At 43.9% G+C, this 16,972-nt stretch overlaps 1 protein-coding gene across 1 annotated transcript in view; it reads left to right on the plus strand.

Moving 5' to 3' along the window:
* The window catches only part of SPIDR (scaffold protein involved in DNA repair), a 1,761,208-nt gene that overhangs the window by 1,579,837 nt on the left and 164,399 nt on the right, over positions 1–16,972 (plus strand). The window contains exon 14 of the mRNA XM_069220129.1: positions 10,649–10,792. Within this exon, the coding sequence (XP_069076230.1) occupies positions 10,649–10,792 (144 nt within the window). The remainder of the gene's footprint in view (positions 1–10,648; positions 10,793–16,972) is intronic.

The raw sequence follows: 16,972 nt of genomic DNA on the forward strand, positions 1-16,972 counted from the left end.
GTAAAGCATTTGCACATAACACACAGCAATAAGTGAAAACACTACAAAAGGACACCACACCAGTTTTAGGAAAATAGCCAATATTTATCTTTATGAAACAAGACCAAATACGATAAAAATCCACCATACAGTAGGAAACATATGAATTCTGCAAGATTTACTCAAAACTACAGTTCCTTGAAGTCGACAACTCCACCAGGGGCTATCACGGCATCGTGATCAACAAAACCAGCAGTTCAGGCCGGCCGCGGTGTTGCGGGCCAGCTATGGTGTTGGGAAGACCCACAAACAGTACCTTGGATTTGCAGGGCGTCATGATCCTCGCGGTGAGCTCCGGAGAGCGGCGTCACTGACGTTGCGGTGTCAGTTCCCGGAGTCTGTGCAGGAGTCATCGGGCCCTTGAGGTCACACGAGTTGCAGATCGAACTCCAGCCTGATGAAGTCTGGTGCGCTGGCGTGGATGGCATCAGGACTACGGTGCAAAGCGGGACGATGCGATGTGTGGTGCCCACAGGTCACGGTGCAGGCAGCAGCTCGGCAATGGCATCCAGCGGCGTCAGTGAGACCAGAGCTGCGGTGTGAAGCAGGGTGGTGCGACATGCGGTGTCCTCAGGTCACGGTGCAGGCATCGTCGTTGCTGAAGCGCTGTCGTCGGTAGGCCCAAGCCAGCAGTGCGGGACGGGACGGTGCTTCGTGACCATCACGAGCTGTGTCCACAGGCGAAACAGGAGTCAATGGTGCTGGCATCGGTGGACCGGGGCTGCGGTGCGGCATGGGACGGTGCTTTGTGTTCCTCACGAGCGGTGTCCACAGGCCATGTTGCAGGCAGTGGCGCCGGTGTCAGCAGGAACGGCGGCGGCGGGGATGCCCAGGCTGCAGTGTGAGCAGGCAATGCCGGAGTGTGGGGCCCACAGGTCACGGTGCAAGCAGCGGCTCGGTGAAGTCGTCCAATGGCGGGGTTGGTGATACCAGGGTCGCTGTGCGAAGCGGGGCAATGTGTCTCCGTGTAGCGTCTGCAGGTCACGGTGCTGGCCAGCGGCATTGTTGGTGGCGTCGCGGTGGGTTCTCCTCTTGAACAGCACAAAACACACAGTTCCCAGTGCTGCAGGTCGAGGAAACTGAAGTCTTTGGTGTCCCTGAGACTTCCAGCAGGAGGCAAGCTCTACTCCAAGCCCTTGGAGAATTTTCTCAAGCAGGACACACAGCAAAGTTCACCCTTTGCACTATTTTCAGGCAGAAGCAGCAACTGCAGGCCAGTCCAGCAAAGCAACACAGCAAAGGGACAGTTCTCCTCCTTGAGCTCTTCAGCTCTTCTCCTGGGCAGATGTTCCTCTTGATTCCAGAAAGATTCTAAAAGTCTGGGGTTTTGGGTCTTCTTCTTATATCCAATTCTGCCTTTGAAGTTGGCGAACTTCAAAGCAAAGTCTCAAGTGTTTGCAAGATCCTTCCTTGTCCAGGCCAGGCCCCAGACGCACGCCAGAGGGTCAGAGACTGCATTGTGTGAGGGCAGGCACAGTCCTTTCAGGTGTGAACGACCACTCCTCCCTCCTCTCTAGCTCAGATGGCTCATCAAGATATGCAGGCTACACCCCCGCCCCCTTTTGTGTCACTGTCTAGAGAGGTGCAAAAAAGCCCAACTGTCACACTGACCTAGACAGACAATCCACAAACAGGCAGAGTCACAGAATGGTATAAGCAAGAAAATGCCTACTTTCTAAAAGTGGCATTTTCAAACAGACAATTTAAAAACCAACTTCACTAAAAGATGTATTTTTAAATTGTGAGTTCAGAGACCCTAAACTTCACATTTTTATCTGCTTTCAAAGGCAATCTGCGCTTTAAGGATATTTAAAGGCAGCCCTCATGTTAACCTATGAGAGGGATAGGCCTTGCACAATGAAAACCGAATTTGGCAGTATTTCACTGTTAGGACATATAAACCACACTAGTATATGTCCTACCTTAAACATACACTGCACCCTGCCCCTGGGGCTACCTAGGGCCTACCTTAGGGGTGCCTGACATGTAGTAGAAGGGAAGGTTTAGGCCTGGCAAGTGGGTACACTAGCCAAGTCGAATTGGCAGTTTAAAACTGCACACACACACTGCAGTGGCAGGTCTGAGCCATGTTTACAGGTCTACTAACATGGGTGGCACAACCAGTGCTGCAGGCCCACTAGTAGCATTTGGTATACAGGCCCTGGGCACCTCTAGTGCACTTTACTAGGGACTTATCAGTAAATCAAATGTGCCATACATGGATAAACCAATCAACAGTACACTTTATAGAGAACACTTGCACTTTAGCACTGATTAGCAGTGGTAAAGTGCGCATAGACAATAAACCAGCAAAAACAGACCTAAAAAAATAGGAGGAAGAAGGCAAAATGTTTGGGGATAACCTTGCAACAAGAGCCATTTCCAACAGGATAGAACTTTCATTGACTTTTATTTTATGGCAGAACCCTTTAATGTTACCAACTTCCTAAGTGAAGCTCAATGGATACTTCACTTTCAATTGTTCAGTGTGATGTTCACTGGTGACTGAGACTTCATCTCTGGTACCTGGTCTCAAAACCATTTTGAATAGTCCCTGATGGAACCAACCTAAAATTGAAAGCCCTTTTATAGCTACATTATTTTTCCCAAATATGGTTCTTCCTTTGAACACCATTGTTGCTGCTTTCCCCCACTACTACAATGACCCCTTACAAATGTGAGGTTGAAACGCCATTGACCACAGACGCCATGTAGACTACAATTTTGACTTCATTCCATAAATCGTCCGAGGAGTCAAGTCGTTCGTCTTTTCTTTGTTTTGAGGCACTTTTCACTCACTTGCGCACCTGTGCACAAATCCATGACTATTGCTGCTTTTTTACCTACTTAAAATAAAACGTTGTGTGAATAAATTATATTGAATATAATTGTTTTCTAAGGATTGGTTCCATTTTTTTTATGTACATAGGGCGTAAAAAACCCTATAAAAAATAGAAAAGTGATATGTTTTTGAGAACAATGCACCATTCGTGGATAGCTTTTGCGTCCACACAATTGTTTCATTTTAAGTTCTTAGTAATAAGTCTACAGTAAACCAATGTTGTTTGTTGTATACTATTGCCCCAGGTAAATGATTGTCATATTGGGCGCACAACCTTGTTCTTTTACTCTGATTATAGCAGAGTTCTGGATATACCATTGTTCTGATTGTACTATTACTCTCTTAATTTCATTGCTGAGAACGTGTCATATGATTTGCTGTGGTATATTTAATTCAGTTAATTTTACAAGAAGGTACAGCAAATAAACCAAGTTCCTAATTTGAAGCTGAGGAACTGAGGACCAAGGAGACCACCTACAGTTTGGACTTTGAAATTCTTGGGAAAAATCACATAATGTTCCTTAGTGCCCTTTTTTTGGCGTCATTGTGAGGACATACTTAGGCATATTCCAAGTGCTATAACAAGGACTGGAAATATACATTTTACAATTAGATGAACTCTGTAAGGTCTTGCCTGAGTCAAATTGTGGCTAAATCTTGAAGGTATTTAAACTTGTAAGTTTGGCTTGCACATGCAGAAGTTATATATTTTTTTACTCTTAAAGGTACTTACTCATATGACTATATAAGTAAACCTACTCGTGGCCTTGGGATGGGTAGTAAGTACCCTGGGCTGGAATGCTTTGTACGTTTGTGCACGCCCAGCATGTTAAGCACTTATAGGTATTCACAAATTCCTTTCCAACGTCAAGCCACCTTGGAAAAGGTTTGAACATTGGCAGAAGTACGATTTTTTCTAGGGTGAGAAAGAGGGAAAAGAACAACCTCAAAAGGTGCGCTTGTAGTGCATGGGGTTCCTCCCTGGAGAAAAATGTTTACTAGTTAATTTGCACTTGCATTCCAGATTTTCATAGGGACATGTATATGTTGTATTTATTGACACCTTTGAGAAATGCTATTTAAAGGTGTCTATGCAAATTCGATAGTTTAGCACACCTGCCTAAAAATGTCTTTTATTCAGGTTGCAAATATTTGTTGGCATATTTTGCAAACACGCACCAATTTTGCGTGCATTATTATGAAGTTGGAAATTGCAGGTGAGACATATTCTTTATAAACTAAGTTTGGTAATTGCGTGCTGCAGAGAAAAGAATGATTTCCTGCATACTCCTGCTAATAGTCCTGATTGATGAATAATAGTTTTCCTTTGCACTGGCAAAACTGTTCATGTTTTAGCAGAAACTGAGCTATTGTTTGAACAGTGTCTGTCCAAGAGCAGCAACACATTTTTAGAAATTCTTGCTAATTAAATGTGCAGCAGAAAGCAAGCCCTGCACAGAGTTCAAGCATAGCTCTGACAGACCTATTTTTAACACCCATGGTGGCTCTGCATTAATTCAGTTTTTCAGTTAGACATAGAGGGGATTCAGTATAAATTGTAATCCTTGACATGCAGTTGCAACTCTTGGCAAGCAGAAGGGGCGGCGCGGTGGGGGTGGGTGGGTATTAAAATTATTATTATTTTTTTTTTTTAAACCACTTACCTGAATGCCGCACATCGCTCTGCTCCTCCGTCTCCTCACTGCAGGCTCCGGCTCCCAGCATGCCCTGTGGCCAATCCTGACGCTGCTCAAACCAGCATCAGAATTGGCTGGGAGAGCACTCTCAGTTAGACTGGGGGCCTGTGCAGGCTCTCTCCAGCTGGACAACTGTGTTGCTGGGCTGGAGAGACGGCTGTTTGGCTAGTCCGAGACGTCCGGCCAAACACACATGCGATCTGAGGGGGAGTAATGAGCACTCCCCCTCACTGCTCATTACCCCCGTGGCCCCGCCCTTTTACCAAAAAACAATAATAAACCCAGTTTATTGATAAAAGATTTGCAGCTGCCGCTGGTGGGCGTGCGGCAACGCTCCTCTGCCCTATTGGAGTAGCCGCCCCTGCTGACATGAGAGACGGCGATTACACCTGAATCGTCCATATGCTTGTATTTGCATATTTTCAAGCTACACTTCAGAAGCATATGAAAAAGGCACAAATTATTAGATTTTGTAAGCATAGACACGTTACTATTTTCAGAAAACTGTCAGTAATGCACGTAAGGTTGTAGCTCATGTGTTTTGTTTCTTAGAGTTTGCAAACTAATGGCTTTGTATTATTGATTTACCTGTACGGTTTTGAACGTAATGGATATATATGTCTTGCTTTAGCCGTAGACATACTTTGCTTCTACTTTGAAAACCACTGGGTTTGTGCTACAGAAACGTAGAGCCTGCTTGTCCACTGGTTAAAATATACCTGAAGACTAGCTGCCCTTGAACACAAAAAATACCTCCTGGATATCAGCTATTGGTTTGGAGAAAAATTGTAAGGTACTTTGTCATGACATTTACATTTAGCGCAGTACAGCAACATGTAGTCATTATTACCTTTAAAGGTTGCCTACCTGAAAGGGAAAGCATTGTCCAGCTTATTTGAGCGAGCATTGGTTTGTGGCCTCGGTGCAGAGGCTGTGCCTTCATAGCTGTTATGGCCTCAGAGGACATCACACAATGAGTCAGACTGTCTGCTGAGTCCCCCAGGGCTCCTCCCTCAGCCCAGCTCTCTTCAATGTATACATGACACCTCTTGCCTGCATCATTAGAACCCACAGATCAACATTGTCTCATACGCCAGTAACACTGAACTCACCCTCCACCACCAGGACCAATTTTACCACCTGCTTGTCCTATGTGGCCAACTGGATGCAAGAGAGCTGCCTGAAACTCAGCATGGAGAAAAAAGACTTCCTGATCTTTGGTAGTAAGAGCTCCCACTGAGACTCCTCCTGGTGGACATCTGACCAGGGACCCACCCCCACAGACCACATCAAAAACCTCAGCATCGTCCTTGACAACAAACTCTTGATGAAAGAACAGGTCAATACTGTGATCACATCCTGCTGCCACATCCTTGGAATGCTTCGCAAGATCCTCAAATGGCTCTCAATGCACACAGGCGCACAGCCACCGAGGCCTTCATCAGCAGACTCAACTATGATAGCGCCCTCTACATCAGCATCTCCAACCAACTCACGCAAAGACTCCAGACTCTCCAAAACACTACCTCCAGACTCTTCCTAGGCATCTGCAGAAGCACCCACATCACTCCTTACCTCAATCAACTACAATGGCTACCCATCCAGAAACTTTACAAATTCAAGCGGCTCATTCACGCCTACAAAACCCTCCCCAATACAGGGCCAGCGTACCTCAACAACTGACTCCAACTCTACCGATCATTCCAGACAGGAATGATCCAACTCGCTCTCCCTCGCACAAATCACCCGTATCCACAGAAGCAAGAAAGGAGAGCACGCTTTCTTCTTCGTCGCCACCAAAAACTGGAACAGACTCCTTCTACGCCTCAGAACTGCCATTCAACTTCTTAACTTCTGCAAGAAATTGAAGACCTAGCTGTTTAACAAGGAGCACCGCCGTACCTCCGCTCTTGCCCGTCACCTGGATACCCTCACAGGTAATAAGCTGCACCATACAAATCTACATAACATAACGTAAACTTGATGATTCACTGTTCCAGTGTGCTTAGTAATTTATTGTTATGTAACACCCTGTTGGGATTGGCTCTGCATTGCTGGTACCACCCAGCAGATGGGCACCTCAGCCTGCATCAGTGAGTTTGGTATTTTCAAATATCAATCAGTAGTTATGAGGAGATTTCGCATCATGTAGTGGCGATTGGTAGACCGAGCTTGTGAGAGTAACAGTTGTTTAGACTTGGGGCGAATTTAAGCAAAAGATGCAGTTCTTTGATCCTTATTAGCACTCATAGCAATGATGTCCACTGCTGAATGGGATGGCAGGAGTTCTTTTTGGAATATCAAGCATCTGGTTGCTTCATCTTTACTCCAACGGGCCAGTTTAATCAGGTGGGAAGTTTACGTTACCTTCTCATTCTTTTGCTTTCCTATTTCAGTTCCTCCTTTTTCACAAAGCATTATACATTCTCCCATCTTGCTCCTACCGGGGTCCCCGGGGACTGCTGTCAGGTATTGGCAAAAGATGAATACATTGTGAGACAGTGCTGTTAACCTGCACCCCGGGCAACTGCAAGGTGGCTGCAACACAGGGGTTTACTGTGCAGTGTGGCTGAGGCCTGGGAATGTAATGAGAGATCACTGATTCTCTCCACTTACCCCGGCTGCGGTAAGGTGTCAGTGGTTGAAGATGCTTTGAAGAGAACCCAGAAACTGACAACATCATGAACCTTCATGGCACGAACAGAGTTGAAATTCACTTGCTCGCCTGCTGTGACTGGGCATGACAACACATTGTAAGACCTTGCTGCTTTTGCATCCTTGGGGGACCTATGGACCTGAGAGAAAACCTGGTGTACTGTGTTGCTAAATGGACATTTCTTGTGGGACGCATACAGTGAAATCATTGGGGTTAGGCAATGCTGGTACATGAAGAGGCCTTTTAAGATGCGTAACTTAAAATGATTGAGTTCCTTGGGATGGGGAGGAGTATTGGGAGAGCAGTGTTGATGCAGTAGGTAGCATTCAAGTTGTACCGTAGAGAACGTACCAGAATTACAGCACATACCAAGAGAAGAGTTTAAAAATAAATGTTTTATGACACAGAAGCTGAGGAGTGGGTGACTGTGACAATTGGTAGAAGACGTGGTATAATGCAGCAATAAATTACCAAAAAGTATGACGACTTCCCTGAATTTGTAAATCAAACAATAGCTTGTAGGAAATAATGCTAATGCATCTGCTTTTCTAATGCAGGTATGTGAAAGGCAAAACATCTCTTAGTTGGAATTGTATCAACTGAATATCTAAATACTCGAAACTCTTAAGGAGTCATTGAAAAGGCCTTATCAAATCTGTATATAAGAATCTAAATGAAATGTGTTGTTAGGCGTGATATTTCAATTGCTTATAAACGACAGACAGTGGTATTTATCTAGTTACCAACAGATAATCTTTCAGCCAGTATGCAGGCCTATCGAGTCCTGATTTAACGCTCTGGTTTTGTGCAGGTTACATTGACCTGTCTGTTGTTTTTCAAGTGGGGACGCTCCTCAGACAACTGCTTCTACTTTAGCCTGCCCGCCTCCCTGTCACCAGTCGTTCACTCAGTAGGGAAACCAGCCCTTGCTGCTCTTGTCTTAACCTCCTTTCCCATATCATGTCCCTCGATTCACTGGCTTGTGTCGCTTGTTTACTGTTCCTTCTTTCTGCTTACCTCTGTACCTGGGCCCAGACCGAGTTCCTGTCACATACGCCCCTTCTTTGCTCGACATAGGCTCACCCCTGTCATCTACCTTTGCTTGTCATTTAAAGTTGAGCTTTAAGCCTTATTTCTTTGCTACCGTGTTATGGCCTATCCTTTTTAGGGCCCACTACAGACCCTATGTCATCAGTTCTTCAAAGAAGCACAGTAAGAAGACCAGGGAAAGAGTGGGATTGTGGCCAGCATCCTTTATTCGTTGGTCTTCATGTTTTCATGCTTTGGGTTGTTTGGGTATCCTATCAAGGGCATGGCATTTTGTGGATGGTTTCATTGCCTCGTTCGTGTTACAATTACATTTTGGTGCTGGAGCATCTGGTAGTTATTTTATGACACTCCAAGTGCAACATGAAGTGTAGCTGTAATTGAGAGCCACTACTTAGTACAGGGAGTGCAGAATTATTAGGCAAGTTGTATTTTTGAGGATTAATTTTATTATTGAACAACAACCATGTTCTCAATGAACCCAAAAAACTCATTAATATCAAAGCTGAATATTTTTGGAAGTAGTTTTTAGTTTGTTTTTAGTTTTAGCTATGTTAGGGGGATATCTGTGTGAGCAGGTGACTATTACTGTGCATAATTATTAGGCAAGTTAGCAAAAAAAAATATATACCCATTTCAATTATTTATTATTACCAGTGAAACCAATATAACATCTCAACATTCACAAATATACATTTCTGACATTCAAAAACAAAACAAAAACAAATCAGTGACCAATATAGCCACCTTTCTTTGCAAGGACACTCAAAAGCCTGCCATCCATGGATTCTGTCAGTGTTTTGATCTGTTCACCATCAACATTGTGTGCAGCAGCAACCACAGCCTCCCAGACACCGTTCAGAGAGGTGTACTGTTTTCCCTCCTTGTAAATCTCACATTTGATGATGGACCACAGGTTCTCAATGGGGTTCAGATCAGGTGAACAAGGAGGCCATGTCATTAGATTTCCTTATTTTATACCCTTTCTTGCCAGCCATGCTGTGGAGTACTTGGACGCGTGTGATGGAGCATTGTCCTGCATGAAAATCATGTTTTTCTTGAAGGATGCAGACTTCTTCCTGTACCACTGCTTGAAGAAGGTGTCTTCCAGGAACTGGCAGTAGGACTGGGAGTTGAGCTTGACTCCATCCTCAACCCGAAAAGGCCCCACAAGCTCATCTTTGATGATACCAGCCCAAACCAGTACTCCACCTCCACCTTGCTGGCGTCTGAGTCGGACTGGAGCTCTCTGCCCTTTACCAATCCAGCCACGGGCCCATCCATCTGGCCCATCAAGACTCACTCTCATTTCATCAGTCCATAAAACCTTATAAAAATCAGTCTTGAGATATTTCTTGGCCCAGTCTTGACGTTTCAGCTTGTGTGTCTTGTTCAGTGGTGGTCGTCTTTCAGCCTTTCTTACCTTGGCCATGTCTCTGAGTATTGCACACCTTGTGCTTTTGGGCACTCCAGTGATGTTGCAGCTCTGAAATATGGCCAAACTGGTGGCAAGTGGCATCGTGGCAGCTGCACGCTTGACTTTTCTCAGTTCATGGGCAGTTATTTTGCGCCTTGGTTTTTCCACACGCTTCTTGCGACCCTGTTGACTATTTTGAATGAAACGCTTGATTGTACGATGATCACGCTTCAGAAGCTTTGCAATTTTAAGAGTGCTGCATCCCTCTGCAAGATATCTCACTATTTTTGACTTTTCTGAGCCTGTCAAGTCCTTCTTTTGACCCATTTTGCCAAAGGAAAGGAAGTTGCCTAATAATTATGCACACCTGATATAGGGTGTTGATGTCATTAGACCACACCCCTTCTCATTACAGAGATGCACATCACCTAATATGCTTAATTGGTAGTAGGCTTTCGAGCCTATACAGCTTGGAGTAAGACAACATGCATAAAGAGGATGATGTGGTCAAAATACTCATTTGCCTAATAATTCTGCACTCCCTGTATGTATTTACTTGGCTGACATGACATGTACATTGCTGATTTATGTTGCGGATATGCAACTTTTTTTGTTTACAATCATCTTCCGATTCCTTCCTGTTCATAACATTCTACTTTGAGGGTACAGTTTAACTCTGCTAACATAGCAAACTACTTCAACCTCCATATTGTTGCTGCCCAAAATATCGCTTTAATATGGGATTATTTTACAAGAACAGCTGAGGCCAACACAGTCGCCAAACACTTGCTCCAACAAAGAAGCACACGCACTGGCTTTGCTGGTATTTACCGTCCGTGGGTTTTACATGTCAGGGCATGAATGAAGAAAGATGGTTGCTCTGTGTCTATTATCTGCCTGTTGTTGTTTGCGTATTCACTCTGCCGCCTTTATTTGATTTTGTCCGACAGATGAAAGCCAGTCTTCCCCCTCCAAGTTTCTGCTACATTCTCGCTGCTCATCCAGACCAGGCACGAGTGGACAGCCCTGAGGATTCTGAGATCTGTGATTTATACTCTCCCCCAGTCCTGCGCAGTCTAAGGGAGGTTCTTCAGGTAATGTTTTTTTACTCTGAATACCTGATCGTATCTCTCTGTCGCCCTTATCCTTTTAATCTCTGTCTACTTGTAGAAACACCACGTCCGTGTTGATGGTCTGGACCTTAAACTCTAACTGCTGCCTTTGGCCTGACTGTGCGACTGGCGCATTAGAATGATTGGTTGTTATTTCATTATTTTGTATATTTTTGGGGGGTATTTGGTAAACAGCTAAGCTAGTTCCAAAGAGCAGCTTTACAGGCAACCGTTTTTATTGCAACAGGAGCATCTCAAGCATGGGGTTCTGCACCAAGCAGTATGGCTTAGGTGACTGGTTAAAAACACCATTATAACAAAACAACATTTAATGAGGAGTGAGAAGAGCGTTGACATGTACTAAACTGCAGATATCACACATATTGCAAAGACATAAAGTGGTTATTTTAGTTGAGTACTGAAGTCAGAATTATAACTCCGATCTCTATTTTGGAAGGTGAACATTTCACACATTAAGGTATTAGCTCCTATTGAATTGCTTTTAATGCATTATTGCTTTTTCATTGAAATCATGTTTTTGGAGAAAACCTTGTTCCATTTCTAGCAAAGCATAATTGGTCATATAGGCAGTCTGTAACAGTCATCATTACCTCCCTTATCCTTAACAGTTTCCTGCAGTCCCCTGAACTCCACAAGATCCTGGTATTAGGAGGTGTCAAAATATTAACTCCAGCTACCAAAAGGGCTTCTCCTCTCAGCACAAACTGCTTTCTCTAAACTCATATTTCTGTCTATTCCCCTCATGCTTGCTACAGTGGTCCTTTCTGTGCAGTGCCTCTTTTTACAATGATCAGCACTCTTGTGGGCTACAAATCCTCTGATATACCTAGAGGGGCCTGTTTTGTACCTGGCACCCATTTATGCGTTTTAGAAATATATTCACATGTACTAAAAAGTCACCTATGCGTGTTCTGAAAATACCTTCTTAAGCACATAGCACACTGGCACCACTTGCCTGGTGTGTAGGCCCACGACATGGCTGTCGCAACCTCTGTAACAAGCTGGTCCCATACATTTTCTGAGGTAAAAAATGTTCAATATATGAGGACAGTCTGTCATCCCCTATCCCGCTCACTTTTTAGGTCAAGTCTAAGCAGCGCACATGCTCTGTCTCTTGACATGCTGTGATCTGCTTCTGTGGGCTTTCTCCATGCCTATCACACGCCCATCACTTACATTCATTCCTTGGCCTGCCTTTCCAAATTCCTTTGGTTTGTTAGGTAAATGCTAAAGTTTTGTTCCGCCTTGAGGGTGTTTTGTTACCGCCTTGGAGACTGAACCTGTTACATGGATTATTGCACGATCGGCCATATACCTTAGTGTTGGTGCACTACTTTTTTCTTTTGCCTCTCCGCTTGTTGTTTCTTGCTCTGGCATCTTGCTGTTCCTTTGCGGTGTCTGCGCCCCACAAAGGCTGCAAGCTGGAGGGGAATTATTTTTTATTTATTTATTTTTGCAGTTTTATATAGCGCAAGCTCAACTGGAAGATTGGATTGGAGCACTTGACATGTGTACCGGTTAAATTTGCAGCCCCGTTCTTAAATTCTTCTCAAGTTTAGCAGTTGAAAAATATGCAAATTGGAGTCTTGCAAATAGAAAAAACACAAGGGAAACCCTCAACGCCTCTCCCAGCACAGCAGAAAAGCCGATATTACAATTTTCACTGAACTTGGAAAACTCCCTCATAATGCTTTGCGGGCATTCATTTTACAACACATTTTTGCCCATAACTCAGCCTGTGGTGGTGCTAGGACAATGGGACCAGTACCAAAGTATTCAACACGGTGTCCTGTTTCTGTCCAGCTCATCTTCTCGATCCCCACACTAGGTTGGAGGGAGGGCAAAATCATAACCTTTCCAACCATTCAATCTCTTTTTAAGCGCTCTCATGGCTGGAGCTTTTGCTTTACAGCAGTGAGTAGCTTGTATTTTAATTGGCATATTTGTAATAATATTCTAGCAGGCCTGAAAATGTGTAAAGCACTACACGCTCCAGGGGCTGAATATATGGTTACACTGCAATGTTGTCTGCCGTTCTCGTCTCGTATGGTTATGCTCTCTAGGGGTGAATATATGGTTACATGACCATGTTTCTTTCAAATGCTATTTTTATTGTGGTGCCCTCTAGGGAATGTTCTGACCATTACAGTCTAATGCCAAGTGTATGAAGGAATGTACAAACACAGTTTATTTCTGATAAAGGTTTAATGTGCTGCATGCTAAATACTTATAAGGTCCCAAGGGCGAGACCTATTGGCCATGTCAGTGCTTGTTTATTATTTGTAATTATACTTGAACTTAAAAGGTTCTGTTATGTATGGGAGGGAAGAGTGTGGGGCAGATGAGGGTGACCCAAATAGCTAGACAGCCTAGACCGATGTGATGGTTGTAGCCAACAATGTTTAGTTTTGGTTTTTTTTTACAGAAAATTCTCCAGACAGCCTCTTTATTTGTTGTGCATCTCCTTACCACATATTTCTGGACAGACACCTACCTTATAGAACTACCTTTCCTAATTTAGCTGCAAGGCACAGAAGATAAGCTTTGCCCGATCACCATTAATGGTGCCTTCAGTTCATACATTTGTTAGTATATACCTTGAGCTGTGAAGGTAGTAGTGCCCTTTAGGACATTATAGTGTCAGCGGGTGCTGCTTTTTAACTGCTTTCAAATACCATATCGATACAGACAGGAGAGACTGTTGATGGGGAGTTCCCAGTTGTTTGACCCAGAGTGTAGATTCAGAGCACAACAGAAGGATGTGAATGCACTTTTCTGATTGGCCATCCAAGTGGCTTTCCTGGAGATCAATGTATGTCCCTCCATTTCTCTATTAAGGAAAGATGGTAATTTCACAATAACTGCTGCCATCTTACACTATATCTGCCTGAATTCAGTTTGTATGACCCATATGCCAAACCTCTCAGCCAATATAAGACTGAATCCATTATTACCACTACGGAATATTTACATCGTTCCTGCCTCGGCAAGTGTAACTGCACACATAAACATGAGGTAGCATACCGTTATATTGATATTTATGAATAGTGTGTAATGTACATTTGCATAACCTATTGCTTACCAACCCTCTGTACCCCTTACATGCATCTGTCTCGGTAGCTGACGTCCAGAATCATACACCAGAGCTAAAACTAGACGTCCGAGAAATTTGTGGAACTTTATCTCAAAACTGATAGACATGTCTGTCAATGTATACTTCTTTTTTAAACTGTCAGTGCTAGTGTCCTAGACGTATTGCCCCTTTCCATGTTAAAACTGTGAGTGGAGCTTTCAAGAACTAGTGGCAAGGCAATGAGGCATACCTGTGGTGCATAATAAAGTTTTGCATTTATTTATTGAGCATTTGCTACATTTTCAAGAGGATGCAGCTGCCTCAGTATAAAATAGAGTGACGCATGAATAAAAAGACTAGGAGGAGGAAACAACACAGGAAGAGAAGTATGGGGTGCTTGAAGAGTTCCCAGGCAGATGCAGAGTATCTTGAATTTGATACGGGGGTAGGTAGCCCACTGCCTCTCATCCCAGCACAGATCACCCCATTGCATCCTGGTAAAAGCAGTAGGCGTACTTAAAAGGTGCTGTAGTTTTTCACCAAAATTGGTGCAGGTAGTGCTGTTATCTCTAGGCACGTGTTTCTGGGTTTAGCCCTTAATCAGTAGAAAGCAGAAGTACCACAGAGCAGAGCAAAGTCATCTAGGGTTGTCGGTATGCTGCCCAATTCTTCACAGGTCACAGTACCGCTCCACAGGCACACACGTGCATCCTAGGTGAACTGGTTAGTTCATTGGCTCAAGGAAGCCTTTCAAACACCAGTGGGGATAGGAGCACACTGCCTCTCATTTCAGTACAGCTCACCCCATTGCTTCCCGGTAAATGTAGTACGCTTACTACAAAGTTGCTGTAGTTTTTCACCAAAGTTGGTGCAGGCAGTTCTGTTATCTCTAGACATGTGTTTCTGGATTTAGCCCTTCGTCAGTAGAGAGCAGAAGTAGCAGAGAGCAGAGAAAAGTCATGTGAGAGGTACTGAGACCTGAAAGGACTTTGGCAGTATTCCCAGCAATCCTAGAAAAAAGCCTGCTGCTCGCTACTGAGGAAAGGTTAAACCCAGAAACACGTGTCTAGAGATATACAGCACTAGCTGCACCCATTAGGTGAAAACTACAGATGAAGGAAAAATGGATTTGTACTGCATGTACCATAATGCAATGAAAATTGCCCCATTGCATTTACCTTGATACAGTGTGGCAAACTGCATGATCAGTGTGAGACAATGTGCGCCCAAATGTTTCCTGCGTAAAAAAGCTCCCCTGAGCCAGCCAGCTGACAAGCTTTGGTTGATGCACCTGTGTGCCAGTGAGTGGTACTGAGACCTGAGAGGACTTTGGCAGCCTTTCCAGCAACCTCAGAAAAAAGCCTACTGCTCTCTACTGATAAAGGGCTAAACCCAGAAACACGTGTCTAGAGCTGTACAGCACTAGCTGCACCCCTCTAAGGTGAAAACTACAGATGAAGTAAGCATGGATTCGTATTGCATTTACCATAATGCAATGGGGCAAAGTGCAAGTTGGATTGTGTCGCAGTGTGCTCCCAACTGTTTCCTATCTTGAATTTGATGTAGGGTTCATGGGGTAGCCTTGACTCACAGATAGGCTGATCACCCGCTATTGAAAGGGGACGAAACAACTCCCAGTCAGATGTAATCATTTGAAATGGAAATGCATCATGAATGTACTGTGAAGGCTTAATTGCGGTTACCATCAATAGCAGCTCCTTAGGCCCCATGGGTTTAAGAAAGGTGCTGATGGTTGCACGGAAAGAATTTACAGTGGCGTCAATACGCCAGTGATGAATGCTCATTTTACTTGCAAAATAGTCTGTGTCCTGGCATTTCCAGTTACAAAGACACTGTGGAGCCTACCACTGAAATCTTAATTTTCCTTACTATTGAAAACAACCTAGGATTGAATGTGGTTGTCTGCCTTAGATGTGTGTGTCTATAACGCAATGTCACCAGAGCTCCTCAATAGCAATCTAGAACCATACTACACGATGATGTGTTATGTATGAGGATTCTCTCCCTTTGTCTTGCTTAAAGTGGCATTAACCATACAGGGGATGGGCTGAGTGCATGTGATATTTATTACCATTTTGGGGGAGCAGAGCGGCATCATGAGTCAATGGAGGCTTCGCCTCTAGGAAACCATAACCATCCCTGCACTCAACAAGGTCAAGCATATCATACTCTATGCATCTCCCTCTCAGAGACTTGAAAACAGCAATTGAAATAACCATACTGTTTGTTTGTTTGTGGTAAGAAGAAGAGAACAACATTTCAAGTTAGGATTATAGACTTTTAGAACCAGCCATTTGTTTTTCCTACAAAGCACATTCTGTCTCTAATAAACAGAGCCGCAGAAGCTGCTGGTTGCAAGGTGCAGCTAGTAAATGGGCCCTGATTGCAATCACAATTCCAGGTTTTGATTTCCTTTCATGGAGAGGATGCTGGTTGAACAAAGAAGTAAGATAAAAAATTAGCAGTGTCATGCTTCGAGGGTAATTAGCTGATGCAAGGAAATCAAGCTTGGGCTAGACTTCTCATTGAACAAAAATAGTTGTTAAAATGACTGTTTTTGTGCAATAAACGAAAGAGACAATGTTCACTAAGGATATATATTCGCAACTCAATTTACGTTATTAGAAAGATGTAAGGTCGCCGAATAATGTGCGGGTGTATTGACCGCTCTTCTTTATACTGCATGACTCTGCCACTTACTCATTGGGCCAAAACTCAACATTACAGTTACTGTTTCATAGATCAATCATTATTCAACTTTAATATTTCACTGAGATTATGGGCCTCATTACGACCTTGGCAGATGGGGGATTACTCCGTTCCAAAAGTGACGGATATCCCTGTCCGCCATTTTACAAGTTCCATAGAATATAATGGAACTTGTAATACGGCGGGCGGGATATCCGTCACGTTTGGGACGGAGTAATCCCCTCCGCCAAGGTCGTAATGAGGCCCTATGTTTCCAATTGTCTTGTGTTTAGCACTTTTTCATCCTCACACCTGCTTACTGTGGCTTAGTACTATTTATGTTTTGCCAAAGACGTCTT

This window comes from Pleurodeles waltl, chromosome 2_2 (assembly GCF_031143425.1).
Source record: "Pleurodeles waltl isolate 20211129_DDA chromosome 2_2, aPleWal1.hap1.20221129, whole genome shotgun sequence".
Lineage (NCBI taxonomy): Eukaryota > Metazoa > Chordata > Amphibia > Caudata > Salamandridae > Pleurodeles > Pleurodeles waltl.